Below are 27,125 nucleotides of genomic sequence, written 5' to 3'. Positions count from 1 at the left end.
TCCTCCATCTGAGCAGGTGAGCTCCTCTCTGCCCCACCCGCAGTCCTCTCTGTGTTTTCTGGAGGTTGCTCGGGGCAGGAGGAAGGAAGAAAGCACAGGCAGGAGGGAGGTAGGAGTCTGTGGGGGTGCTCCCTGGGGACCCCTGCTAAGGGTGGTGTCAGGGACTGTAGTCAGGACACAGACAGCGGCTGAGGGACCAGGAAGGTCTTTGCAGGACTAGTTGGGGCTGACTTGTTTTCTCTGGTCCTAAGCAGTGGACCCAGACCAAAGATGAAGCTTCCTATTTTGTTCTTAATGTGAAAAAACAAACCCATGCACAATCTTAACAGTGCATTTAATGCTCCATTGACTCCTTCGCTCAGGCTCAGGCGCTGCCTCAGCCGGGCAGGGAATGATGCCAGCAGGGCCTGGGGCTGGAGATTTCTGAAGCATGCTTCTGCTGGTGTGCCGAAGATCTTTGCACCCCTACCTGATACCTTGACAGGGACAGTTCACAGAGGCAGGGCGCATGTTGGGGGTGTGGAAATGAACTTGAAAACTTTTAAGATGTTTTCCTTCCTGAGAGTCTGGGGTTTGAATGTAGCTCCAGGAACCTGTCTGTCTTGTTCACTGCAATATCCTTAATGCCTGGAATGATGTCTAGCAAAGTAGTCACTGTTCGGTAAATGTTTGGTGAGTGGACGGAGGTCAAATTGTCCTTACCGAATTGTGGCTTTGCTTCCACTCTCGATAGGTGAGCTGCTGGTCAAACCAGGGCCTAGCTCTACAGTGTGGGGGGGCTGTTTGCAGACAACCAGAGGGGTGGCAGCTGCCCCAGGTGGGGGTGAGCAGGGGTCTGGCCCTGTAGAGAGCATGGCCCTTTCCACCCAGCCTCCCCTCAGTCAGCTTACCTCCTGCCCCTGACACCAGCCCTTTTCTTTTTTTTTTTTTAAGATTTATTTATTTGTACATACAGAACTGGGATACAGGCCAGAGGCTCAGGGGCGGCGAGAGGCTTCACCAGAGACAGAGTGGGGAGCAGAACAGGCAGATCGACGAAATACACTGCTGAGGGGAGCAGCGGGCGGGTCAGGAGAGGTCTGCCATGCCATGTGGTCACCTCCGGGGCAGGCGGTAATCAAACTCATGCAGAAGTGGCTTTAGATTCTCAGTGCTGTGCTTTAACCCGCTGCGCCACCAGGGAGGGCCGACACCAGCCCTTTTCATTGGGGTCCAAGAAAGGCACACCTGGGTGGAATCCTCTCTCAGTTGTCACCTCAGGAATGAGGACTCCAGAGCAACTCCACTTTTATTCTGCCTATTGCGTTTCCACATAGTTTCCTTTGAAAGTGGGACAGATTTTTCTTGGTTTAAGCTTTTTTTTTTTTTTTCCTGAAAACCGCCATTTGACTCAGATGGGACTATTCTCATGGTCCCATCAGCACACGCTCAGCCCTCACCCCCACACCACTGCCCTCACTGTACCCCAGGGCTTGGGTGCTCTTGATCTCACCATCCTAAACTTCCAAGTGTCTGTCAGCTGCCAGCTCCAGCCTCTGCTCCCCAAAGCCTCCCCGCCCTCCTAGCTCCCTGTCCATTCCTCTACGTGAGGGGATGAATCCTGTTATGAATCCTGCACGGATCACAAAGGGGCAGGTCGGGGGGAGTGTTCTGGGGGTGGTAGGGTTGTGGGGGAGCCATGAGACTTGTATTCCTGACAACAGGGACTGGTTGGGTCCTTCCCTGTCCCTGAGGCTGGGGTACAGCAGGCAGCCTCAGGTTCCTGCTTTGCAAAGTGCACACTTCTGGGTTAAAGCAGCTGCACTCTCATGCCAGGGCCTGTAACACCGCCTATTTCTGCTTTCGGGTTGGGGCCCAGGAGTAGGGGCAGGTGGCTGGGCAGGAGCCACTCCTGGAGACTTCCCTTGTTTCCTCTCTGCTCCCATCATGTGACCTCAGGCAGGTCAGGCCTGTATTGGCTCTTTAACGCCACATCTGTTAATTGGGGTGACAGCTTCTGCCGCTCCTCACAGGGTTGAGCTATATAAATGAGCACGCACCAGCAGACAGCTATCGGACCACTGGGCTGCCTTACTGTCGCGTCTCCAGCACCTCGCACCCTGCCCAGGTGCAGCAGCCACTTGGAAGCTGCCTCAAGGTCACTGCGCTCTCTCTCTGCCCGGGCCTGAGACGGCTCCAGAGAGGGCCCTGGGCTGGCTCTGCCCTTCCTTTTCGCCCTATCTTATTCCTGTCTCTGAGGTCTTGGTATCTTTCAGTTTGTCTGTTCCCAGACCCCAAAGACCCACATTGCTGAAGCTGAGCCCCCAAGGGTGTGGGGTGTGGCTGACCTATACCTGCAAACCCGGGGGGGGCGGGCGGGCGCAGGGTGAGTGGGCTGCTGGGTAAGCCAGGGACTGGCTTTCTCCAGCCGAGAGGGTCTGTCCAGGGGCTGGTATGGAGCCCATGTTCTGGCGCGGGGAGCCCGTGTTCACAGGCAGTGCACAGTGCATGCCCTTCTCTGCTCGATTATGACCCCTTCTGCTCGGATACCTTCCTGCTCCCTGCTTTCTCCTCTTTCCCTCTCCAGTCTTTTCCTGCCTTCCTTTCCTTTCCTCCTAGAGGTTTCCTTCCCTAGTCATGCCTCTTCCTTCTCTCAGCCCGCCCCTCTCCACCTCAGCACCTGGTTGTCCTGATGATGTGGGGGGCTTGGGGGTGGGGCCTGCACCCTGCGGAGCCATGGGGATTCAGGAGAGCTACTGTTGGCAGTTCCGGCATTTAGAGTGAAGGGCTCTCAGGCTGGTGGGTTTGGTGACACAGCAGTGTCTGCTCAAGGGGTGCAGCACCCTGCTCAGCCCCCTGGGTCCTCACTCATCTCGGGGGGCAGCTTCCCAGGCATGGGAGAGTGAGTCCTGTCCGGGAGCCTTGGGCCTCCACACAAGTGCTGGCTGATGTTGCTGCTCTGGCCTCTGACCTCTGCCCTCTGCCCTCTTTCCTCCAGAGGCCTGAGCTCTTTCCCCAGAGGTGCCTGCTGGGATGGAGGAGGCTGGCCAGAGCAGGGAGGAGATTTCTGCTCAAACGCCTTCCAGGTGAGCACACACAGTGTGTTGTGCTGAGGCCCATGTGCGTGTCTGTGTGTTTGCTTGCACATGGTGTATCCGTGAGTGTGTTCAGGGGCTGTGTGAGCGAGAACATGGGTGCACTTGTGAGGGTCTGTACCCCGCCTCTAGGCCTGTGGCTGTGTAGCTCTGGCCCACAGCTCTCCACTCCTGTCTTTGTGACCCTGGCTTTGCTCTGTGGCTTTGTTCCTCTTGTGGGCCAGCTGGTTCCCTGCTGTGGTCCCACGCAGCGGTGACTGATCTCTGGCCACCCATTCAGCCGCCTGGAGGCCCTGCAGCCAGTGTTTGCCCCCCATCTTCCATAATGGGGGTGTGTAGGGGCTTCCTGCCCAGTGTCTCAACCCTGCCAAGGCGGAGGGAATGGGGAACAGCTGCGTTGGCCGATTCCGGCTCCGTATGGATTTGGTTTGACAACAAAGCTCCCTCTGTGTGTTCTCAGGCCCCTTACATAACTGGGAGTGGGGGACAGGCGGGAGGCAGACAGGAGGAGGTAGATGGGGACAGGGTGACACTAGGATGGGATGGCCAGAAGGGGGACATGGACCTGGAAGAGAGGGGAGGCGAGCTGAGAGAGAGAGACTGTTGAGAAGAGAGCGAGAAGGGTGAGGGCCAAGTGAGTGTCTTGATTCTATAATTCTATTCGTCACCTCTGGGTGGGAAGGAGATAAATTTCTAGGTCTTCTGCCCTTTCCTTGTTGATGCTGAATCTTCCTCTCCTTGAGCCCAGCCTAGGAACTTTGAACCCACTGGGGCAGAGCCGGGGCCTGTCAGGGAATGAAGCCAGGTAGTGTTTGGGGCTGGCCTCAAACTTTCCGTAACGAAGGCAATCGCTCTGTCCGCGTACTGGGGCTTCTGTCGACTTCTTCCAGAAACCCCTCTGGATACCCCTCTGAGGTTCCCCTGAATGGCAGAGTGACTGTGGCATGGCCTTTCCCTGTAGCCCAAGGGCTGGAACCCAGCCTCCATCTGGATCCAGAGCTCCCCCTTCAGAGGCCTGTGGCTCTGTTTCTGAGCCCCCACCCCTTCAATAATCAACATTTTCTGCTCACCATCACTGTCCCCGCAGCTGTCCAAATAGAATGAGAAGAAACTGTTCTATTTCTGGAACAGCTGGACTGACAGGAGAAGAAGGTCAGGTGAGCTGGCCGGGCTTGGTTGTGTTCTTGGTGGGAGGTACCAGATCCCTGGGACACTGTCTTGCCAGCTGCCAGGCAGGAGAGAGCCGACCCTCGGAAGATGCCAGGGCGGTGGGCTCAGCTCTTGCCTCTCCCCCTTCAGATGGGCTTGGGCCCCTGTGGCTCAGTCTCCTGGGTTTTCTTAGGGGTTTCCTTTGTTTCTCTGTATCTTTTTGGGATGCTTCCTTGGAAAGGGCCCTTCAACTTTGCTTGGTCCTGAGCGTAGTGGTGGTTTCCAGAGGGCAGTGAACTCTCAAGCCTGTCTATTTTCTTCTGGCTTGAGAACAAGAATGGATCCTAAAGTGGGAGGGGGTGCTGTTGGCCAGGCCCCAGATTTTCCTGGGACTCAGTAACAGACTACCCAGGGTGTTGGCACTGGACCCCTGGCACTGCCCTCATTTAGATTTGGGCTCTGGCTACAGGGCGCGGGGCCTGCAACTCTGCCGAGAGAGGTGGTGTACTGTGGCATGCTCAGTCCCTAGCCTGAGTCTGCTTCCCACCACCGCCCATCTGGGCACTGGGATGACCCTGAGGTTCCTAACGCCTCTGGGCTTGAGCCCAGGAGGCCTGACCTGCAGGCAGGCCGCTGGGAGAGAGCCTAGAAGTTTCCCACATTTGTATGTGGGTGGGCCCTGCACCCACAGTCTGTCACATCAGTACAAGAATGAGGGCGCGTGCTGAGAGGCAGGCCAGGCCAGCAGGTAGTGTGTGAGCTCTGCGGGTGCCCGCAGCTGCCCTTGCCTGTCCCTGCCACAGGCTGTCCAGGACAGCCCCCTTAGGGGACACCCCTGGAAGCCTATTGCCTATATCTGGGGCTCCTCCTAGGGCCCCTGCCTTGTATCTTCCTCCTCCCCTTTGCTTTCTGCACCCTCTGCCCAGTACTTCTGAGTTTGACAGGATTTAGGTTTAGCTCTGCAGAGGGCCGGGAGCCCAGGGCTTCCCTCTACCCAACTTCAGAGGTGAGGAGAACCCCAGGGGACTAGCTTAGCCACTCCCTGCTCCTTTGGAAACTCCTGGCTCCCTGGCTGGTAGCTCCAGGGACCTGAACCATGACAAACAAACTCGGCTGGAGCTGAAGTTGAAGAAGCCTGCTGGGCCAGAAGAGGGGACTTGGAGGAGCAGCTGAGCAGACCCCCGAGTCCCTACTGCCCCCACGGGATGGGGGAGGAGAGCACTCAGACAGAGGACAGCCAGCAGGCCCCAGAAGCTGTATGTAGGGGTGGCATGAGGGCAGGACATGTGCGTGTGTGGGTGGGGGGAACACTGTGGTCTGTGTCCAGGCTTTGTTTTGGGGGTACGCCTGTATGTGAGCAAGGGTCCGTGGGTTTGTGCACAGAGATGCCTTTGCAGGTTATTGATGTGGGAGGGTCTGAGCAGGCAGAGCAAGGTTGATCTGAGAAAAGGCTCAGTTTCTCTGTGCCTCTTGGCTCTGGGGTGTGACTGGGGTGACAGGGGGCTGTGACCCTCTCCTGCAGGGGCTGAGAGGGCCTGGGGCAGGAGTGGTTCTGCCTCCCTGACACCCGATGTCAGCCAGCCCTGTAGCCAGTGTCCCCATCTCCCAGAGGGCCTACCACCAGGCGGGGGCTCTGCACCACCTCGGCTGCACCTGTGCTAGCTCCCTGCCCCCCCCCCCCGTTACTCTGTGCTTGGGGGAGTGTGGCACTGATGTGAAACCACCATGGTAGTGCCAGCATGCTATCTACTGTAGTAAATGAAGATCTTTAGTTCTCCTTCTCTGCTTGTTTCACTTTTCCCCTAGAGAGCTCTCCAGGGTGCCATGCACCCCTTCCAGCATCAGCTGGCATGGCACTCCATTTCCCAGTGCCACCCGGTTCCTCTGGCCCTAGTAGGCATGCAGGAGTCGACCCTCCCCTGCTGCTGCCCAAAGCCACTCTGTTCAGAGCCACTATGGAGGCCAGTTTGTCCCCCTTGATGCTGACAGAGGATCTGGTGGGAGAAGGAGGATGGTATAAGTCCTGCAGAAGTGAGGGTGCGTGCTGGCAGTAGGGGCCAAAGGAGAGAGGTTGGGCCTCCCTGGTCACTGGGCGGTGGGGGCGGGGGCGGGGAGGGGCGTTAAGTCTCAGCGCTTTCACCACTGTGCCCTGAGTTCGATCCCCGGCCAGGGAGCTGACCCACATGGCACAGCAGACCTCGCCCCTCTTGCCCGCTGCTCCCCTCGGCAGTGTAGTTCAGTAGACCCGCCTGTTTTGCTCCCCACTTTGTCTCTAGTGCGTCCTCTCAACCCCAGATCTTCTATGCAAAACTAAATAAATACACAGAAACAAAACAGAGAGGTTTCTGTGCCTGAATCCCTGGTGTTCCTATTGCTGTGCTGCCTGCCATGCTGTGGCACCTCTCCTGTCAGAGACGGTGGGGTGGCCACTCTGTAGGGGTCCTAAGTGAATATTGTCCTGCTCAGGGCTGCTGGGAGTCCTGCTCTGGGGGTGGGGATGTTAGCGAGCAGAGGGAACATCAGTCTGGAATAAGTGTGGCTCCATGAAGGGCATACTGGCTGGAGCTGCTGTGGAAAGGGGTGCCACCTGGGAAAGGGGACACTGTCCTGCGGAGGCTCTCTGGCCCCGAATCTGGCCAGCGTGTGGGCTCCGCTGTCAGTGCAGGGCAGTCGGTGGCAGCGTCCCTTGGCCCCCAGGGAGCTGCGTGTCCCAGTGCCTTGCATTGTACTCACAGCTGAGTGTGGTCTCGGTGGGGGTAGGCAGGAGCAGTGATTTCTAGATCTTTCCATTTGCTGGGATGGGGCAGACCTTGAGTGGGGAAAGCCTATCACGTGATCAGGGAGCAAAGGCGCCCCAGACCCCAAGTCACCTGCTGCTGCCAGGAGCTGCGTGTTTGCCCTGGACTAAGCTGTGGGCTTGCAACTCCAGGATGTGCTCTGGGGCCCACACCCACTTCAAAGCTGAGGAGCCTGGGGCTCTGAGAGATGTAGGGCCTTGTGAGGGGCTCGTCAGCCCATTACCACAGAGTGCAGAGGGAGCCCAAACAGCTCCCTTGAGTGTCGGGGTGTGGGACTTCTGAGCAGTGGCGACCACTTGAGTTCTCTCTTCCTGACTCCATCACCTCGAGCTGTGTGACCTTACGACCCTTTGTTTCTCTCTCTGCTGCCTCAGTTTCCTCCTCTGTCAGTCAGCATGCGAGAGCACAGCCTCAGTGTGTTTGAAGGTGAAGTGAGATCCTGCTGTAGCCTGGGACCAGCAGCGTGAGGCATCTCAGCTCATGAATTCGGTGTTGCTGTTCTGTCTGTTAGTCCCCTGCTGTGACTTCTCCTGGGGTCTTGATGAAGTCCAGGCTCCTGGAGTGGCCTGTGACACCCTGTCCACCACCTTCCCAGTGGCCTCCTGTCTCTGCCTGGGCCCTTCCTAGCTGTCTTCAAATCCTGCCCTCATTTCTGTTCTTCAGAACAGAAGAAACCTCACAGCCTTAGCTCTTTCAGTCTGGAACCTTCAAGACAGGAGCCATGAGCATCCTTGCATGACATTTTTCATTGAGGCCCGAGGTCCAAAATCCAGCTGCTCAAATGCCGCGGGTGCTGTGGCATCTTCTTCACACAGGGTAAACTTCACGTAGGGTCTTAGCTCTGTACGCAATCTGGAACCTTCTGCCTCCACTACCTCTGCCATCTTCCATTTAGGTCTGTTGGCTCTGAGATAGTAATCCACCTGGCTTTCGGTGCCACCTACTTTCCTCAACCTCCTAGTCTGTATCACTGTTACATTATCTTTTTTACTTACTTTTTAACATTTCTCTCTTCCCACCAAGAGCAGCCTTGGTACCTTGTTACTGCTCTGTGGCAATGCCTGAGACAGTCCTTCCCACAGTTGAGGAACAGGAGACCCTGAGGGATTATTAGGTCCTTTCCTTGAGAACCCAGTTGTGACCGCCCTGGCTGGGTTCCACCTCGAGTCTTCCGGAATTCAGACCTTTCTCCTCTGGCCGCTCTCAGGCCAGACATGCTTTGAGGTCTGGAGTCTAGAACCTGGGGCTTTAAGCTCTTGAAATCAAGTAAGAAAGGAGGGAGGCTTTCCTGGGTAAGAGGGCTTATTCGTTGGTTGATATCGGCTGTGGAATCACCCAGCAATTGCTGGTGGCAGTTAAGATCAAGCAAGCATGGCATCAGCCAGTGCAAAAACTAACCCTGCCCCGTGATCAGGATGTCCTTATGAACGCAGTGATGTCTTGGGCAGGACATGTGGCACTTCTGGCCCTGCCAGCTCCCAAATTCTAGGAACTTCCTAGCTTGTTTGATCCCAAGGATATGCAAAGTGGGGTGTTTTAAAACTCAATGAAGCTCTCTGTTCACACCTACTCGGCCTGTATGCTCATTCATTTAGACATCTGTTCTTTCAATATTTGTTGATCACCTCCCAGATGTCAGGCAATAAATTTTGGTGCTGGAGGTACTGGGGGCCCCAAGAAACCCCTGCTCCCTTGGGGCATACAGACTCATATGTACAGTGGACAGTGTGGTATAACTGCTACAAAGGAAATCAAGCAGGGCCATGTGGGGAGGGCAGAGATGGAACCGGCCAGGGGGATGTGTGTGAGGGAGAGTGGCCAGGTCCCACAGACGCTGGGAAGGGATATCTGGGCTTGCAACCCTGATGAGTACAGAGATTCCAGCACTCACACTGTGGTCACCCCTGTCTTGACCAGGGTTCAGGTGGGGAAGGTTGGCACCGATTCCTGCCTCCTTTCTCATAGGGCATGGCAGCTAAAATGCTCACCTTTGGGAGGAAGCGGGGACGGGAGGGGTATATTGAGGAAGCATTGCTAAGGAGTCATCCGGGACATTCTCCATCCAGTGAACACAGTTGTATGTGGAAGGTTCAGTCTTCTTTGCTTTTGGGTATGGAACACATTGGCTGGAAAAAACTGTTTTTGAAATGATGTTTTAATTCACCCCACATTCCACTCAGTTGTTGCTTTGGATTCCGCTCAGTGCGTGGCCTTCTGCTAATAGTTACAGAGAATTGTTTCTCGGAGTATTTCTGTGGGCTCCGCTATGTTATCTTGTTTTTATTTATTTTTGCATACAGACCTGGGGTTCAGGGCAGGGTTGCAAGAGAGGTAAGAGGTTTCACCAGAGACAGAGTGGGGAGCAGAACAAGCAGATCCACGAAGTACACTGCTGAGGGGAGCAGCGGGCGGGTCGGGAGCGGTCTGCTGTGGCATGAGGGTCACCTCCCTGGCTGGGGATCAAACTAGCATGAAGCAGCAGTGGCTGGCTTGCAGTGCTGCACTTGAGCCAGCTGTGCCAGCAGGGCAGGATCTACATTGTCTTGTTAACGACCTTGACAAACTGGGTCAGGGACACTTATCTCCATTTTACAGATTGAGAGAGCGAGATGCAGGGATGTGAGCTAGTTCCTAGTCACAGGTCTGGCCAGCCGCAGAAGCAGGGATAGGCCCTTTGGCTGTCCTTGGTGACAGCTCTTGATAAGAGTAGGAGAGGAGGCTCTGGGAGGCAGTTCTGCATGACCTGCTTGCCAGCCAGACCCAGCCGTCTCTGTGGGCCTCGGGCCAATGCTGTGCTGGAGGAGTGGCTGCCGGGCCCGGTCGTGTGGACCCCGTGCAGGCTCTGAAGTGAGATGCCAGCTTTGGGAAGGGGTTTGGTGTGGGCACAGTGGAGCTCAGGTTGGGGGGCTGAGTGGCAGTGTCACCTCAAATTGTGCTTCCACCAGTAGCCTGGTGGCCCTGGAGGAGGAGCCAGAGGCAGGGGAAGAACGGGGTCTGTTCCACTCTGACTTCCTGAGAACTTGGACAGTCTCTCTGGGCACCTCTGACCCCTGACTGAACCGTCCTGGAGCCCAGGACCTGTGCAGCTTAGGAAACTCTCTGAGTGCTTCCAGTGGGCGGCGGTGGGGAATGTCTCAGGGATTTCCTAGTCCGGACGTTGCCCAGGAGAAATGCAATGGGAACCACAAATGTATGCCAGATGTGTGACTTTAAGTTTTAGAAATGTGGTCACATTTTTAAAAATAAACATAAGGCGGTAAGGTTAATTTTAATATTTCAACCCAGTAGAACCCACATTCTTTCAATGTGTCATCAGTGGATTAATTTTTAGGGTGCTACTTTACTCTTTCCTTGTGCTGTCTTTGCAAATCCACTTATGTTACACCTTAGCATGCACCAGTCACCTATGAGGCTCTGTCCACCATGTGGGACAGGCCAGTGTTGGTACCGCCCACGTTTCAGAAGAGGCCTCCAGGGGCCAGAAGAGGGAGGGTGACCCTGTAGGTAGTAAGTAAGCTGCTTCCAGCCCCAGCTCCAGTTGTGCCTTTAGCTTTGGGTCCTTGGGGTCTGGGGAGGGGGGGAACGGTCTTAGGAGGCCTTGGGGCCCTTCACCTGTAACCTGGGGCAGGCCCCTGGCTGGCGCCGGGTTTCTCCTCTGTTTATTCTGGTGTGGGCGGCCCATTGATTTCGCAGTCTGCCCCAGTGTCAGTTTGCTCACCCAGGGAATGGAATTCCAAGTGTCTGCCCCTCCCAGAAGTATGGTTTTCAAGTGCTCCCTGTGGTCTTGTGACTGACAGCTGATAAAATGGATGATATGATGTTTCTGGACAGGAAACTGCAGCACCAGGCTGTCTGGGGCACAGCACAGGGTAGGAGGAACCAGCCTGCAGACCCCAAGGGTGGAGAACAGAGCTTCTTCTTGGGCTGCACTGAGGACTGGGCTCTTTCTCCCAGGTGGGGTATCTGGAGCGATGCCCCATGTGCCCACTCATGCCGCGGGGGCTGAGTCTGGCGCGGCCTGGCTCCCACCCAGGCATGGCAGGGGTCACACTGTGCTGTTCAGTGATGTTGAGAGGACAGCCTGCAGGGCATGTGTGACCCAGCACGGGCCAGAGGGCTGGAGCAAGCCGCCAATCTCTGGTTTCCGCTCCTCCCCTCTTCTCCACCTGCACGGTGGCAGCGATGTCCCCATAAATCAATCCATTTATTAATTCAGCAGCTTTGTATTGAGAGCCCACTGCGTGCCAGACACGCCTAGACATTGTTGACCGATGCAGTAGCAAGCAAAACAACAAAGGTATTTGCAAGCAGGGGAGAAGGATCTGAAGTAACAGGGCTGTGTGGAATTTCAGATTGGAGGTAGAGAAGGTGAAGGAAGAAACAGCAGATCCCAAGCTCCTGTGCAGGGGGAACTCAGACCAAATGAACAGCAATGCAGAAGCCCAGCGGAGGGGGTGTACCTAGTTCGTCAAGAGATAGTGTGAGTGGAGCAGAATACAGGAGGGAAGAGTCAGGACCAGAGGGCCGGCCAGGAGGTCACGTACATCCTCTAGCCCACTTGTAGGTCCTGGTTCTGTGTCTGAGGAGACGAGAGGAGGTTTATATACACTGAGAAGTGATGCAGGTTCCACTCTGGAGAACTGAAATTAGTTGACCATCTCACCCAAGAGTGACTGATTAAAGGGGCTGTGACCCGACCCCACCGTCCCCAAGAGAATGTCCATGGCCTGTGACCTTATCATGTCTTACCTAGTTAATCATTGTACAAGTCAAGTTAACTTGACATCCAGCTTGGGTCCCTTCTGGTATTGGTAGCGAACTCTAAACAGAGGAACCATTTGGTTAGCTGACGCTACAGAGATTCACACACCACGACAGGCTGGAGACATGACCCTGGATGCTTGACCTGACCAATGTTAAGCAGGTTGCCGCTCAGTCCTATCCTGGGGTACAGCAATCCAGCTACACTTGTTCAGAGCCCAGGAGACCTGGGTTCCTGCTGGAGGGGCCTCAGGTCTGTGTTGATGGAGTGACCTGGTGGCCAAAAAGTCTTGGACCCCACTCGTGGAGGCCTGGGGGTCCATCCAGATGGAGGCAGCAGTTATCCTATAATGCAGCTGCACACTGTGCGGGAGCTTCCAGGGGCACCTCAGGAGGCTGCGGAAGGTATCTCCTGAGGAGGAGCCTCTGAAGGCTCCTGTAAGCAGCACTTACACGCATTTGAAGGACTGATGTGACAGAAGGCCCACTTCTTCCCGTTGGGTAAGAGGCAGAGGACGCATTCAGGGGTCTTAGAATTGGGGTAACTAATTCCTCACAGGTTTGGCGGGGACAATAGAGAGGGGGGGGCCAGGAGTGTGGCCCTGGCACTAAGTGGCCTTTTTTCCAGGCTCGCTCCTCACTGGCTCCAACCTTAGGCAAGTCACTGACCTTTCTTTGCACCTCAGTGCCTATCTCTGCAGTGGAGGTAATAATAGTGTTTAACTCCTAGGGCTGAGATCATACTTGGACAGCCCTATGGCGTCTAGCTGGATGGTTCTTAACATTCGGTAATGTCTGCAGATATTTTGGATATCACAGCTGGGAAGTGGGGGGTCCTGCTGGCATCTAGTAGGTAGAGGTCAGAGATGCTGACAAACATCCAGTGAGCACAGGGCAGCCCCCATCATGATTTACCTGACCCCCAAAGCAATGGTAGTGAGGCTCAGAGGTCCTGGGGTTGCACATACATTCTCATCAACTTGTAATATGGATGAGAAGCAATTCAAATTTGATTCCTCGCATGTCAAACATTTATAAAACATCTGCTACATTCTAGGCACTGTATTAACAGTATGGAGATAGGAAAAACCCTGAACCACAGAGTCTTATGGGTAAGGCACAAAAGCATGTAATTACATGGCATAAGGTTATATTCTGTGATAAAGTATTTCCTACCTTCCAACTACTGTTTATAAGACTCTTGGGATAAACAGGTCTCCAGCTTCAAAGGTCAGAGGATAGTGGGCAAGACATGATAACCAGTATTTGTATGATATGAGATGACATTGCCTGGTAAGTGCTAAACTCGAGGTGTAAACAATATTTTGTGGGAGAGTATCAGTTGTTTAGAAATGCTGGGAAAGACTTCACAAAAGTGGGGGTGGTGGAGGAACAGCATGGGGAGGGTTTTGGGACACTCCTGACGGGAGAAGCTTGTGCAGAGGTGGGGTGTGGAAGGACAGGGCTGGGGTCACTGTTGCTCTGGGGTCAGGCCACAGGGCACCTGCAGGGTCTATGGTCCGAGGGTGAAGGACCCTGGCTGCCTTTAAGGGGTGGGGGTGAGAAGGAGGGTGGTAAACTAGAGAAAGGTTTGATCCAAATTGCATCTTGGAAAGATGCTGTGTTTGCAGTTAGGAGAAAGGGCCCGAGTGAGCAAAGACTGGTGGTTAGGATACTAGTTAGGAAGCAGGACCCTTGGGCGGCATCTAGAATCAACCAGTCTGTGGCTCCAGAGGACTGGGGGGCTGCCTTCTGAAGTGTCCCTGAAGGTCTAGACTGTGGCTTTTACAATCTGGATCAAACCTTTTCCCCTGTGCCTGCTGCCAGGCCAGGCATCGAGTAGACACTCAGCGAGCCCTGGATGGAATGAGGAAATGGGGGTTGAGCGACTGGTGCTCTGTAAGGGAAGTGTTCTGTAGGGAAGGCATGAAGCCGAGAGGGTGATGGTGCAAGACTGGTGGATGATAGTCTGGGGGCTGGGGGCAAGGGGAGAGATGGGTCCAGTTTAGGATGTGCTGAGCTGGAAGAATTGAAAATCATCTGTAGATGTGCAGTAGAAAACAAGCAATAGGTGGATGGCCTCTGGGAGAGAAAGGAAAGAACTAGAAAACAAAGACTTGCAACAACGGGGTATGAATAGTAGTCACTGTTGGATGAGAATGTGGGGTGCAGGTTCAAGGACAAGTCCCTGGAAATGCCAGCATTGAAAGGAGGAGGAGACAGCAGGCGATGGTCAAGTGGGGGTGGAGTCTTTTTTTTTTTTTTAGATTTATTTATTTACGCATACAAGAACTGGGGTACAGCCTGGGGGTGGGGGTGTGAGAGAGAATTCACCAGAGACAGAATCTTCCAATCGGGAAGATTGGAATCCACAGCTGAGGGGAGCTGGAGAGGTCTGCTGCTCCATGTGGGTCACCTCCCTGGCCTGGGATAGAGCTCGTGCTGCCGGCTGCAGGTAGCTTCAGTGTTGTGCTTTAACCCCTTGCACCACGCCGACACTTAGGCAGACCCAGGAGGCTGTCTTGATGGGCCAGTCAAGAAAGAGGCATTATTGGTCAGCATTGTCTCTGGTGTCCGAGATGAAGAAGGAAACAAGTTCAAGTTTGACCTTTTAGGAAGCCACTGATGGCCCCAGCAGGAGTGATTTCAGCATAAAAATAAGGGTAGTGCCCTGAGTGGTTTAGGGGCTAAAGAGGGGAAGTAGCTTGGACGCAGAGAAGGGTTTTGTTTTAGGAAGAGGCAGACTGGTGTATGTTTCTAAGTCAAAGGAGCTGAAGAGGGAAGACAAAGGGGAGGGAGCATCACTGAAGGGCAAAGCTGGAGAGGTAAACGGGATCCACCCTATGGGTGGCAGAGTCAGGCCGGAGAGCTGGGGTGCTGGGTGAGTCTAGAGGTGACAGCCAAACGCTCCAGTTTCCCCCACAGAACTGCAGGTTGATAATGATGCCGCTTTTGGAGTTGGGGGTCCTTGGGTTCACTCTGGGAAAGATTTCACCAGCTCTCCCCATTCAGGGGCAGGCGGCGAGTTTCTCCGCGAGACAGAGACTCAGTTATATTTAAAGAACAAGTTTCTTAGGGAAAAGGACAGGAGAATTGGACACTTGCATAGGCACAAGCAGGCAGGGGAGATGCTTCAGAAGGGACAGATTGACAGAGAGAGATCTGCATGGTTGCAGGCAGGCGGCCTTAGGAGAAAGGCCTCCCCGGAGGAGGTCAGTGCGGAGATGTCCCAGCATGGTACAGGTCACTGGCAGGCACGAGGCTGCTGTCCTGCATGGGCAGGGATGGGGGGAGGAAGCACCTGCATAGTCACAGGTGGGCAGAGGACTGCTGCCCCATGCTGGTGCAGAGACTGCCCTGATATAGACAGCTTCTCTTTGGGAAGAACTTGTGAGCCTAGGTTTGTTGATTTTGAATAGAATCTGAAAGTACTGGAGATTCCCTAATGAGCTTCATCTCCACATCCTTACCTTTTAACTTTGGGGTCTGAGCTTTAGACACAGCCGGAAACAGTTTGTTATCTGCTGGGACCTCCCTTGAAATCAGCACCAGAGGACTGGGATTTGATGGCTATGTCAGCGACCTTGATTTGATGGCTGTATTCATTGCTATGCTAGCTCCTTCTCCCCATCCCCCTTGTGTGAATCAATCTTGTGACCCCTCCCCTGGCATTCAGGGTCTCTGAACCAACAAGAATCAAGCCTGTGCCACTGACCTTCCTGTCCCCTTTCTCAGCAATATTAAGCCACAGCTCATTGATGGAACAGGGCTCGGAGGGTCTCATGCTTTCTGCCCTGAGGGGTGGCATCCAGTTCTCTTCCTCTAGGTATGGTGGGTGCCTGCCCAGCCCTCTTGAGCTGTGAGTTCCCGGGCAGCCTGAGTCTTGCCCGTTGCTTCCCATGAGGCCCTATTTCTTCACCCATGGGGGTTCTGGCCTCCGGCGAGTTCTCTCCAGCATGACTTGCAGAGCACCAAGAGGACACTGAGTTTGCTGCTCCTGACAGGTTCGCTTTGCCTGTCGGGTTGGGTGAGCTGTTCTCCCTAGAGGTTTGGTGCCCTGTGACTATGAATGGACCCGATGCCTGCTGCTTCCCTACCCAGGTAGCTGCCTGTGACTTTTCTCCCGTCCTGGTGTTCTGAGGGCCGTGGCCAGGAGTGAGAAATGCTTGCTGGGAGAAGGCTCCCAGGAGCCAGCCCAAGAATCCCCCTGCTCTTAGAATGTGGGCGCTGCTGAACAATCATTTTGGCTTGAGCCAGCGAAGGGAAGGAGGATGGACTAATGAGTCCCCATGGACTGTCTTGGCACAAATCCCAACACTCACCCTTTGGCTTAGCACAACACGGGAGCATGTTTGTGAGCAAAGACCTGCTTATCAGTGTAGGACTTTATTGAGGTACAGGTTAAAGGTGGCTAGGCCAAAGGCCACCTGCACAGGTCTGTTTAGCTGAGTGTTGATAGTGTGGCTGAGTATTTGCCTTTCAGTTACCTTGGGGCACACTACTATTGTTTTCATCTTGGCTGCATTTTTCAATCACAAAGGAAGGAGGTTTGGGGTTTGTTTGCTTTTTACTTATCACTTGGGCCTGGGGCCCAACCAGTTAAATTAGGAATGTGGACAATAGGAGGTAGATCTCCCTGTACTTTTTACCTGCAGCCCTTATTGTGAGCTACTGATTGACCAGGAGAGGAAATGAGGTCGTGGGAACAGCTAGGAAAGGAAGATGAAGAGAGAGCCCAGTGGAGGGGGCGGGATGCTGCATAGAGCAATGATAGAGCCGGCAGGTTCCTGGTTTAGATCTGTGCACCTCAAAGGATGGACCCAGGATGCAGCAGGCACCACCTGGGAGCTGGCTAGGAAGTGGACCCCTGCCCCCCCAAATACACACCCACTGAATCAGAATGAATCTTCAAGGTTTGAGAAGGCTGCTTCAGCCATCACCTGGACCAGCAGTTCTAATCCAGGTGATTATCCTGTTTAGCTGGGCTAGGCCAAGTCAAGCTTCCTAGGTCAGGGACCCAGATTTGTGTGTGATACTCCAGGTGATTGTCCTGTTTAGCTAAGCCATCTTGGTTGCTGCTACTCAGACTTGGATGTGCTTATGCTTCACCAGGGGATCTTGTTCAAGTGCAGATTCTGACTCTCTGTCTGGAGGGTGCCAGATGCATTTCTAGTAAGGTCTCAGCGATGCCTCTGCTGCTCACAAAAGAAATGTATTTTGAGTTGCAAGTGTCCATTGGACCAACTTTCCAGTTTTACAGACAAAGGAATTGAGAGTCAGAGGGAGAAGTGACTCACTCAAGGCCATGTGACATGTTGCTCATTACCTGTGGCAGTGGGTAGAGCTGAGGACTTGAGAGATTCTTGACCCCCTCCCCCCTCAGCTTCTATTCCAGTGGAGGAGACAGATGGAAAGTAACAAATAAAGGACTGAACTAAATACAGGTCAGAAGAAGTGCCTTGAAGAAGACAGAGATGAAGTGGCAGTTGGTGTGTGGGCAAAGAGGCCTAAGGGTGCTGAGGAACCCCAGGTTTTTGACTTCTATGCAGGAAAGAATTCACACAGTCGTCAGTATAGGTGTGTTAGAGATGAAACATTATTGTCAGTGAAGGGCCCTCCCTGGTGATGCAACGGGTTAGGACGCAGCACTGTAAGCCAGCCGGAGCCAGCCGGAGCCCCCTCAGTGCTCAGAGTTCGATTTCTGGCCCCGGAGGTGACCCACATGGCGCGGCAGACCTCTGCTGACCCGCCCACTGCTCCCCTCAGCAGTGTACTTCATCAATCCACCTGTTCTGCTCCCCACTCTGTCTCTGGTGAATCCTCTCACCACCCCTGCTCCTCTGGCCTGTACCCCAGTTCTGTATGCATAAATAAATAAAATCTTTAAAAAAAAAGAAAGTGCATAGCGTGAAGGTGGGCAGATTCAGAGGAGAATCACATTTAAGCTGCCGATATATGTCCCTAGTTCAGGGGCCGGGGTTCACAGATGGGATTGTGAATGGGTTTTGACAGCTCTTGTTTAACAAAAGGGGCAGGAATTTACAGATGAGGTAATAAGATTTGGCCAATTTTTTTAACAAAAATTTTTTAACAGGGACCTTCCCCTCCTGTTAGATAAGATAGGAGAAGTTTTTCAACTAATGGTGGCTGCCCGTGTGTGAGATAAATAAATGGGGTTTGAAACACTTTGTTCTGAAATGCACACAGTATTTTCAGAAACGCTGGGTGAGGGAAGTAGGCACCTGCAGACATTGTGCTCAGTTTCTGTTGTCACAGGGAGGAGAGGCATGTCACTTCTGGGTAAGGGGTCGGGAATTACAAGTACCATGCCCTTCAGGGGTCTTCTGATTACACCCTTATAACTTTTCTTTACTGGACAGGACAGGGCCGTCCTGCATCTCCACTGGGGCCTGGGGATGGGCACTCCTGGACACTCCTGACCTTACTGGGACACCTGACAGCCCTACCCTCACCCACTCTCCTCCCCCTGAGGCTCTCATTCTTTGGTGCTTGTGGAACCCAGTGAACCTGGGGAGGTGACTGTCAACTCCACAGTGGACAGTGTTCAGATCATGGGCATATGGTGTGTCACAAAAATCAGGCTTCATTCAGATGCTGCTCCCACCCTGGGGAACTAATTTGAGGTTTTCCACTTAGTCCCAAGAGAGAACGAACGCCAGCATTTGCTCCCTCCCCAACCCATCACAAGCATCGTCTGGATCTCTCATGAAAATGCTCATGCTGCGTCCCACCTGACTAAAGGACTCCCAGGAGAGGGCTTGGGTCCTGTTTATTGCCAGTGACCTGGTGATTCTGGTCATCCTGGTCCTGGGGAGCATACTTGTGCTACCTGGCCATGAGACCTGCTGAAGTGTCTTACCTGGTTACTCAAAAGCATGGCTGTGGCTGAGTGTGGGATGGACGGTTAGGGACTGCTAAGTTTATGTGCATGCAGCAACTTCTGTGCCCCTTGAAAGGGTTTCCTGTCTCCTCTTTGACCAACCAGGTCCTTCTTGGTCCCCATTCAGGTGCCCTTTCTTCACCCCGTTGCCCTGCGTGCCTGGGTGGTGAGGGCTTGGACACTGTCTGCATTCAATCGAGAGTTGGGAAGGGCTGGAGGACTTCCTGGGCCTTCTGGCTCTCACCCCAGTCCCTGCCTGAGCAGACCTGTTCAGCTGGAGCAAATGGTGGTGAAGAGATGGGTGGAGAAGAAGTAAATGTCAGTTGTTTAAAATCTGAATCATACCCTGGACAGTTAACTGAAATTTCTGTGAGAAGTGGGTGGGGACCCATCTGCCTCCTGGAACTGGCCCTTCCTAGGTCAAAATGAGGAAGCAGGCAGGGAGAGGAACCTCAGGACTGGAGCTGGAGCCAGCTGGGCTGCCGGGGCCTCATCCTGGGTTTCCCTCTCTGTGGCATGGGAACTCTTGGGACCCCCCAGGCTGCCTTTGCGGGGCCGAGGGTGAGAGAGGCCACTCTCTGGATGGCTGCTCCGGAACAGCTTCACACTTTCTGGACAAGGACGGAGGCTGCCGTGGGTGTGTCCCCGGCAGTGGCTACGCAGGAGGGCTTGCCTTGCTGACCAGACACCTGTGATTCCTACCTCCTAGGTGGCCCGAGGCAGCCGGGATGACAGCTCTCTCCAGGAGCCCTGCTACCTGCTGAGAAACATGATCAGCAAGTCCCGTGAGTGTTTCCAAGTGCTCCCCCACCTTGAAGGATACGACCCCCTGAAGTGGTCTTCAGCAGCATCCTGAGACCTCTGTGGGTTGTAGAGGGACATACAGGGCGCCAGGGCCCCTCACTTCACTCTGAAGGACAGTGGAAATGTTCAGCCCTGCTGGAAGGCTGGGGCCAGGTGAGGGCCAGGGACTGGCTGGCTTGCGTCGGGGGGTGGCAGGGCTCCAAAGTGGGGAGGGTAAGACGGTGGACTGGGGCTGGACCTGCCTGTCTCTGCCTCCAGCGCCTCTGTGCATGTGCCCTGCAGGCTGGAAGCTCCTGGCCATGCTGGCGCTGGTGCTGGTCGTCATGGTGTGGTATTCCATTTCCCGAGAAGACAGGTACATTGAGCTGTGAGTCCAGCTTCCATGTCCTTCCATGGGTCCTTCTCAGGAACAGGGCTTGAGCGGAATATTGTAGGGCGGAGGGCTCGCAGGGCAGGTCAGATCACAGCGCCAGAGCGTGACGTCTCCCTTTGGCCTCTGAATCCTTCCAGTGGGTGGGTGGTGGGCTTGGGGGTAGAGTCTAGGATGACTCCCCTAGACTCTCACCCAGAATTTGGGAGAAGGAAGAACTGGATCCACAGTGATCTGGCTTCGGAGCGGAACTTGGGCTGAGATGATCTCACCCTGCGAATTGCTGTCTGGGCCCTGGGGACCCGTGCACAGCGGGAGAGGGCGGAGGCTGCCTGGGATGCTGGCCCTGAGCCGGTGAGGTCTGACTGGAGCTCCTGGCTCCCTCCTGTTCTGTCTCCAGTTTTTATTTTCCCATCCCAGAGAAGAAGGAGCCATGCCTACAGGGTGAGGCGGAGAGGAAGGTCTCTAAGCTCTTTGGCAAGTAAGAACCTGGGTCTGAGGGGGCAGAACAGGGCATGGGTGAGCCAGTATTGAGAGGATCATGGTATGGGGTAGGGGAGCCCTGTTTGTGGACAGGGGTTTGCTGGGCCAGTGAGGGGTGGGGGTGCAGCCCTTGGACATCTATCTACATTAGTCAGGGCCTGACTTGGAGTCCAGTATTGAAATTAATCCCTTTCTCATCCCCACCCTGCTTTCATCTCTGTGCAGCTACTCACGAGATCAGCCCATCTTCCTGCAGCTTAAGGACTATTTCTGGGTCAAGACGCCCTCAGCCTACGAGCTGCCCTATGGCACCAAAGGGAGTGGTAGGTACCCACTTGGCATTGTTGGAACGGTGGACTCACCTTGGCCACACTGCTTTCTGTTCTTTGTCCTCGTGGTCTGGGTGCCCAAGTTCTAAGTCAGGCTCAGATACGGGGGCAGAGTCGGGGCAGGCCGCCAGGCTCTCGAGGCAGCAGAGGCAGAGCTGGCTGCCTTTGGGGTGCTAGCTGTCGTCACCACTCTTCCCGCCTGATTCTTTTTGTAGAAGACCTGCTTCTCCGGGTCCTGGCCATTACCAGCTACTCCATTCCCGAGAGCATCCAGAGGTGAGGCGACTCCCTCCCACCCTGTCTTCTCCTTCCCACCCCGTGTAGCAGTCATGGCCTAGCACCTCCCAGTGAGCCCCCGTTTCTGTTCCCTGTGGCCAAGTTGCCCCTTCTCCCTAGTCTGCCTGACCGAGGGGGCACAGGCCCACCCATCCCCCAGCAACCGAGACCTGGCCATCTGTGTCCCCAGCAAGCAGACGCTCTGAGCATATCACTGGGGCAGCAGGCCTGGGCAGCCCACGAGGGAGTCTGAAATGGGGTTTCTTATCGGTGCCCCTCCCCATGTGTCATCCCTCCTCTCCTGTCTTCTGTGCTTTGCTCAGTTTCCTCTCCTTTGACAGCCCAGAGCTGATGAGTCACCAGGGTCAAAAGCAGGGCTCCCTGGACCTGCCTGGTCCACGGAACCGAGAATGAACGGGCCTGGGAGGGGACTGATTCTGAGCCAGGCCCGGGCAGGAGAGTTCAGCGGAGCAGGGTCGCGTCTGACCCTGGCCATCCTCTTCCCACGCAGACTGAAGTGTCGCCGCTGCGTGGTGGTGGGGAACGGGCACCGACTGCGCAACAGCTCGCTGGGCGACGCCATCAACAAATACGACGTGGTCATCAGGTCTGTGTGGCCCACCCTTCCCTCTTCTGTTTGGGAGCAGCTGTAGACAGCCCTGGTGGGGCGCTGGGTGATGGGCGTCTTCACCCCTCCCCACCAGGCTGAACAACGCGCCGGTGGCTGGCTACGAGGGTGACGTGGGCTCCAAGACTACCATGCGCCTCTTCTACCCCGAGTCTGCCCACTTCAACCCCAAAGTAGAGAACAACCCTGACACTCTCCTCGTCCTGGTGGCTTTCAAGGCGATGGACTTCCACTGGATCGAGACCATCCTGCGTGATAAGAAGCGGGTAAGCAGGGAGCCTGGGCAGGAGCGGGGGTTCGGCCTACAGTCCTAAAGGGGGAGGTGTGAACTGGTGTTCTGAGGGCTCCTGTGGGCCACAGCAGCCTGCAGGAATCAGGTAGCAGGAGCCAAGGGCACCCCAATCTTGAGGGCTGACAGGGACAGGAAAGTTGTCAGAAAGTGTGTTTGCCAGTGAGAAACTGGAAGCAGGGGAACTGATAAGGAGTAGTGTCCAGGCTAGGGAAGGGTGTGTGTGTGTGTGTGTGTGTGTGTGTGTGTGTGTGTGTGTGTGTGTGTGTGTGTGTAGGTGGAGTGGGTAGGAGTGGGGGTTTAGAACAATCGAGATCTTCTAGGCAATCCCCAGAAAGTCTACTGTGCCTCTTGGTCATCCATCAGAACGCTGAACTTTCCAGTCTGGCATCTTAAACAAGTGCTTAGATAGCTCCAAACTTCACCGGCGTGGACAGCTCCCAGAATGGCAGTGGTTGGCCCCCTATCCTCTCCCTGTGCCTCTCCTCTGCCCCCCCTTCTTCACCTGCACTGGTGAGGGCCTCTGCCATCACATGGACCCCAACCCTGGCTGAGACCACCAGACTGGGTTCAGAAACAGGTGTTCATCACTACCATTTCTCTTCCCTCTCCATGCCTGTAGGTGCGAAAGGGCTTCTGGAAACAGCCTCCCCTCATCTGGGATGTCAACCCCAAACAGATTCGGATTCTCAACCCCTTTTTTATGGAGGTTGCAGCAGACAAACTGCTGAACCTGCCAATGCAGCAGCCGCGCAAGATTAAGCAGGTGATAGTGGGCAGCTAGACTGCTGGGGGGCTGGGGGAGGGGGAGAGTAGGTGGGGCACTTCTAGAGTCCTCCAAAGCCATGGAGGACCCCAGCAACTTGCATTTGAATAGCACAGTGAAATCTTGCAGACCACAACCTGCAAGCAAGGCCTGGAATCAGAATTGTAAAGGTGGTTGTGGCTGGCTCCAAAGCCAAGGGAAGAGCATCTCTAGGGCCTGGAAGCTGGAGTTAGAGGATGGTGTTGGTTGGTGAGATCTTGTAAGCTGGGGCTTGCTAGGACAGTCCACGTCTCATCTTTGTAACAACTGTAAACCCTACAGTGACTTAGCTCACTGTATCGGCGATCTTATCGTTGAGCGCGCTGGTCTGGGTGAGTTAAGACAGCTTGAGTTTAGTCCATATAGTGTGTTATGGCTTGGCAGATGTGTCCATTTGGGGAGTTGTGGTACAGGTTTGCAAGATTGGGTTTGCAAACCCTAGTGGTCTTTGGCTGGTGGGTCCAACCTTACTATTGAGCTTCTGTATTGAGCCCTTCAGGTGCTGTATGGACAGCTCTGAGCTGTGTGGGTAGTGGATGGAGACATTTGGCACACACAGGTAGAACTCGGCTTGGATTCGGGTGCAGACTTTGTGATCTGGAATAGTGGGGATCATAATAAGGCTATTACAGGCTTAAAAAAGGTAATCAGGCACGCCTAACACAGAGATCAGTACACAGTGGATGCTCAGGGGAGTTGCCAATTTTGAATAAATAATCTTATTCTTTACTCAGGATCCAGTATGATTCACCTTTACATGTTGAATGTTTGCTTTTCTGACTGCTCAGTCCCAGGCCTCAAGCTTGCATACTTGGGCAGAAAAGGAAACTCGGTCTCACAGAATAAAGATACAGATTGCAGAGGGAGTGATCTGCTGCCCTAACAGAGATTGTTCAAGTGCCTGGGATCTCAGAGGAGGGACAGATCTCTGCTTGGAGCAGTCTGGAAGTCCCACCCCCCCCCCCAAACCTCCCCGGAGGAGGTGGTACTGGCTTAGGTCTTGAGGATCAGGAGAAAGTATTTCATTTGCTAAGACCAGACAGCTGCCCCCGGCACCCCTGATGGAGTGTGAGGCTGAGTGAAGGCCAGGAAGCTGGGCATAAGAAGGTAGGGGCCAGACCCGGGCTCCTGGTGGCAGGAAGTGCAAAGGAAGACAGGGACAGATGTGCTGTCTGTGCTGGTTTCCTATTGCAGCCTAACAAATGGTCACATTTGATGGCTTACAACACACAGCTTACCGGCTCATGGTTCTGCGGTTAGAGCCAGCACAGGCGGTGAACTCTCTCCTGGGGGTCTGCAAGGCTGACATTAAGGTCAGCCTTGGACTGGGTTCTTGTCTGGAGGGGGAAATTCCCTTCCAAGGTGCTCCTTCTTAGAATTCACTTTCCTGTTTTTGCAGGCCCGAGGTCCTATTTTCCTTGCTGGCTTTCAGCCTAGGGGTGGGTGCGGTGGGTCAGGTGGGGCTCACTCTAAGAGGTTGCTCACATCACTTACCGTTTGGCCCCTCCTTCTGTCCAGAAACACAGCACTCCTCAGTGTGTGTTCCTCCTTGCCTCTCTCTAAGCCAAGATGTTAACCTCCATGTAATTAGGTGAAGCCCACCAGGATTATCTCCCTAGTTTAGGGTCACCTGGGTCGCACAGAGCAAGGTCATGTGACGGCATGGAGCTCAGCATATTTACAGGTTCCAGGCCCACTCCACGGAAGGCTCACCGAGTCATGTCAGACCTTTCTTGCTACTGCATTTCTTTCAAGTAAAATTGAGGGATTTGTGATGACTCTAGGTTCCCAACTTCAACGACTAGGCGGGTGGTGCTATGTTTAATTAATATGGGAAATACAAGGGGGAGAGAGCTTGACAAATTTAAGGAGCTGACTGGAAGGCAAAGGAAATGTGGTTTAACTGGACAAGATGGTCTAACTGGACAAGATGATGCAGTGATGGACAAGATGACACAGTGATGGTAGAAGCAATGGGTGCAACAGAAGGCCCAGGCAGAAAGTGACAGATGAAATGACAGGGAGGTCAGAAAGCCACGCTGGGAAAAACCCAGCAGTTGGAGGCCTGCCCAGGTCCAGGAAGTGAGTGCTGAGGGGGTCTGGGAGCAGGCTGTGGAGCTGAGGAGGGCGAGATTTGAGAGGATTTGATATCACGCAGCCCATTCCTGAGGGTGAGTTAGAGATGGATTGAGGTCCTTGTAGCAGCCCTTGAGGTGGGTAGGAGAAGTATTGCTGCCCACTTTATGAGGGGACAGCCCGTAATGCAGCCCTTGAGCGTTCAAGCCCCAGGTGCTCTGAAACAGGTGTGGTTCTCCAGGGAAGCGAGCAGAGCCTTCTTATGGTTCTAACAGCTGCTTCCTAGTTGCAGGTCTCAGTGTTCTCATCTGTCAAATGGGACTCCCAGGAGTCTCTACCTGAAACTGTTTTTTGTGAAGCCCACATGAGACCTGGGGTAAAATACTTGGCATAGTGTCTGGCACTCAGTAAGTGCTTAAAAGTAACTGGTATCATCTTCATGCTGAGTCTCATAACTGGGGGCCCAGAACTTTCCATTTCCTTGCCCGTGTCTCTTACATGTGTTATCCCATATTATCTGTCACACATGATAAAGACCAGCCACCTGTGGCTATTGAAAGCTAAAATGTCATTCACTCAAATAAAATGAAACAAAATGAGAATTCAGTTGCTCTACTGTATTAGCTTCATTCATGCTGGGGAGCCGTGGGGATCCGTGGCCGTGGGCGTCTGTTGCAGAGCCCTGGCCTGGAGCTGGCCAAAGGATCAGGGCTTCTTCTAATGCCTTCCTCATCCCTTGTCCCTCAGAAGCCCACCACAGGCCTGCTGGCCATCACCATGGCCCTGCACCTCTGTGACCTGGTGCACATTGCTGGCTTTGGCTACCCAGACGCCTTCAACAAGAAGCAGACCATTCACTACTATGAGCAGATCACGCTCAAGTCCATGGCAGTAAGTGGCCGCCTCGGCTTGTCAGCTGGGTGGGGCGGGCCAGCCTGGGGACACGTGAGTGTGTCAGAGCGGTGCCAGGAGGTGGCTTGTGATGCCGTCACTCAGAGAGTGAGAGCTGGAACTGAGACACCTGGGCTCCCGGGCTGGGGAGGGTGCTCCCGCAGGTGGGGCGCTGGGCAGGCCGGGATGCCTCACAGTTTCCTTCCTCACTGTCTCCACAGGGGTCAGGCCACAATGTCTCCCAGGAGGCCCTGGCTATTAAGCGGATGCTGGAAATTGGAGCAGTGAAGAACCTCACTTACTTCTGACATGGGCAGAAGTAACTCAGTCTGCCTACTCTGCTGCCTGAGGGACCCCCATCCATGGCTGTAGGGGTGCCCGGTGCCATTGTGACCCGTTTGGACTCACCGTCTGTCCTCTGTGGGGAGGGAGTCCCGGGTCTAGCCATGTGTGAGAGAAGGCCATGTCCCGGCTGCTCTTCAGAGGCCAGATGCAGCCAGGACAGGTCCTGGAGTTGAGGGAGCACAGTCAAGGCACAAGGTATACTGCTGTGGCTTCCCCTCTCCGCCAGCACCGGAGATTATTTAATGGACTATTTAATGAAAGGGTAAGAAAGGGCTGTGGGCTGGCCCCATGGCCAGGATATGCAGCATACTACAGTGTTCTGTAGCTTTTTATAAATTCTCAGAATTCCTGGGCCCAAGAAGTCCTAGAGCCAGAGCAGAGCCTCCCAAGAGGGTGGGGGCATCTGGAGTGAGTGGATGCCTCCATGAGGGACTGCTGTCTCCCAGCGGGCTTGGGAAGAGCACTGGTATGCAGGTTCCATGCAGAGGAGGGTATCATCTAGAAAAAAGATGACAAACTTATGATTAAACTATTTTTCCTAAAATGGAAGCAGCTGTGCTATTCTGGGTACTTGCACGCCGGGGAGGCCAGGAGGGGCAGTGGCACATGGCAGTGAGTCCCTCTTCTGGGGGTAGACAGGCCTGTTGAAGACCAGCGTTGACTGGGACACAGCGGGTCGTGGTCATTCAGGAAATACTGAGTGTCAGGCTCAGTGCCGAGTCAAGCGTTACCCGGAGGTAGGAGGCCAACAGAGGGGTCCAAGTAGCCCTATGTGCTGGACACGCTGGCACCCTACATCCCGGTGGACTCCCAGAGAGAGGGGGGGGTAAAAGGTGGCCAGATGGGAATGACAGGACCCTCTTCTACTCCCTTCTGCACCTTTGGTTTCCAGAATCTGGTGCTGGGAGCTGTGTGTTTGAGGACAGGGATGGAGTCAGACAAAGGAAGCCAAGTTTCCTTTCTCAGATGAAGTGGGTTTCATAAAATGGAGTTTATAGAAGGTCTTGCCAGTGGCCCAGGCTGCCAGGATTGGGATGGGCAGGGCTCGGACAGCGCCTGAAGGATTTGGCAAGTCCTGTCAGCCTGTCACTGGGCTAGGGGACAGAATGTTATTTTTCCCAGGTCTGTAGAACTGTGATGGCCCTG

General features: G+C 54.4%; 2 protein-coding genes across 8 annotated transcripts in view; one reads left to right on the top strand and one right to left on the bottom strand.

Annotated features, from left to right (window-relative positions):
- On the top strand, window positions 1-26,304 carry ST3GAL4 (ST3 beta-galactoside alpha-2,3-sialyltransferase 4). 6 transcript variants are annotated; one of them, XM_004689109.2, is made up of 12 exons: window positions 1-16; window positions 2,978-3,065; window positions 19,393-19,468; window positions 19,770-19,842; window positions 20,258-20,338; window positions 20,566-20,663; window positions 20,885-20,945; window positions 21,457-21,552; window positions 21,650-21,839; window positions 22,485-22,628; window positions 25,491-25,634; window positions 25,856-26,304. In XM_004689109.2, the coding sequence occupies exons 3-12, from the start codon at window positions 19,453-19,455 to the stop codon at window positions 25,940-25,942; spliced, it is 990 nt and encodes a 329-aa protein (XP_004689166.1). In that variant the 5' UTR covers window positions 1-16; window positions 2,978-3,065; window positions 19,393-19,452; the 3' UTR covers window positions 25,943-26,304. The 6 variants fall into 6 exon arrangements, with proteins under 6 accessions (XP_004689166.1, XP_004689165.1, XP_012584984.1 ...); XM_004689108.2 differs by having other exon boundaries at window positions 19,770-19,854; XM_012729530.1 differs by having other exon boundaries at window positions 19,393-19,640; window positions 19,770-19,854.
- The window catches only part of KIRREL3 (kin of IRRE like 3 (Drosophila)), a 529,310-nt gene continuing 528,486 nt past the window's right edge, over window positions 26,302-27,125 (bottom strand). Inside the window, exon 18 of one of the 2 annotated variants that reach the window (XM_012729526.1) lies at window positions 26,302-26,477. In XM_012729526.1, coding sequence (XP_012584980.1) covers window positions 26,319-26,477 — 159 coding nt within the window. In that variant the 3' untranslated portion in view covers window positions 26,302-26,318. The remainder of the gene's footprint in view (window positions 26,478-27,125) is intronic. The other variant, XM_012729525.1, reaches the window with a different exon arrangement.

This window comes from Condylura cristata, unplaced genomic scaffold (genome assembly GCF_000260355.1).
Source record: "Condylura cristata isolate star-nosed mole 26May11 unplaced genomic scaffold, ConCri1.0 scaffold00025, whole genome shotgun sequence".
Lineage (NCBI taxonomy): Eukaryota > Metazoa > Chordata > Mammalia > Eulipotyphla > Talpidae > Condylura > Condylura cristata.
The sequence above is the reverse complement of the archived record's forward strand: the minus strand, read 5'-3'. Positions and strand labels throughout refer to the sequence as shown.

Coding starts and splice junctions, on each gene's coding strand:
- ST3GAL4 (XM_012729527.1), top strand. CDS start 19,610: ATGTTCAGCCCTGCTGGAAGGCTGGGGCCAG. Junction 20,339..20,565: donor GTCTCTAAGCTCTTTGGCAA/GTAAGAACCTGG, acceptor ATCTCTGTGCAG/CTACTCACGAGATCAGCCCA. Junction 21,553..21,649: donor AAATACGACGTGGTCATCAG/GTCTGTGTGGCC, acceptor CCTCCCCACCAG/GCTGAACAACGCGCCGGTGG.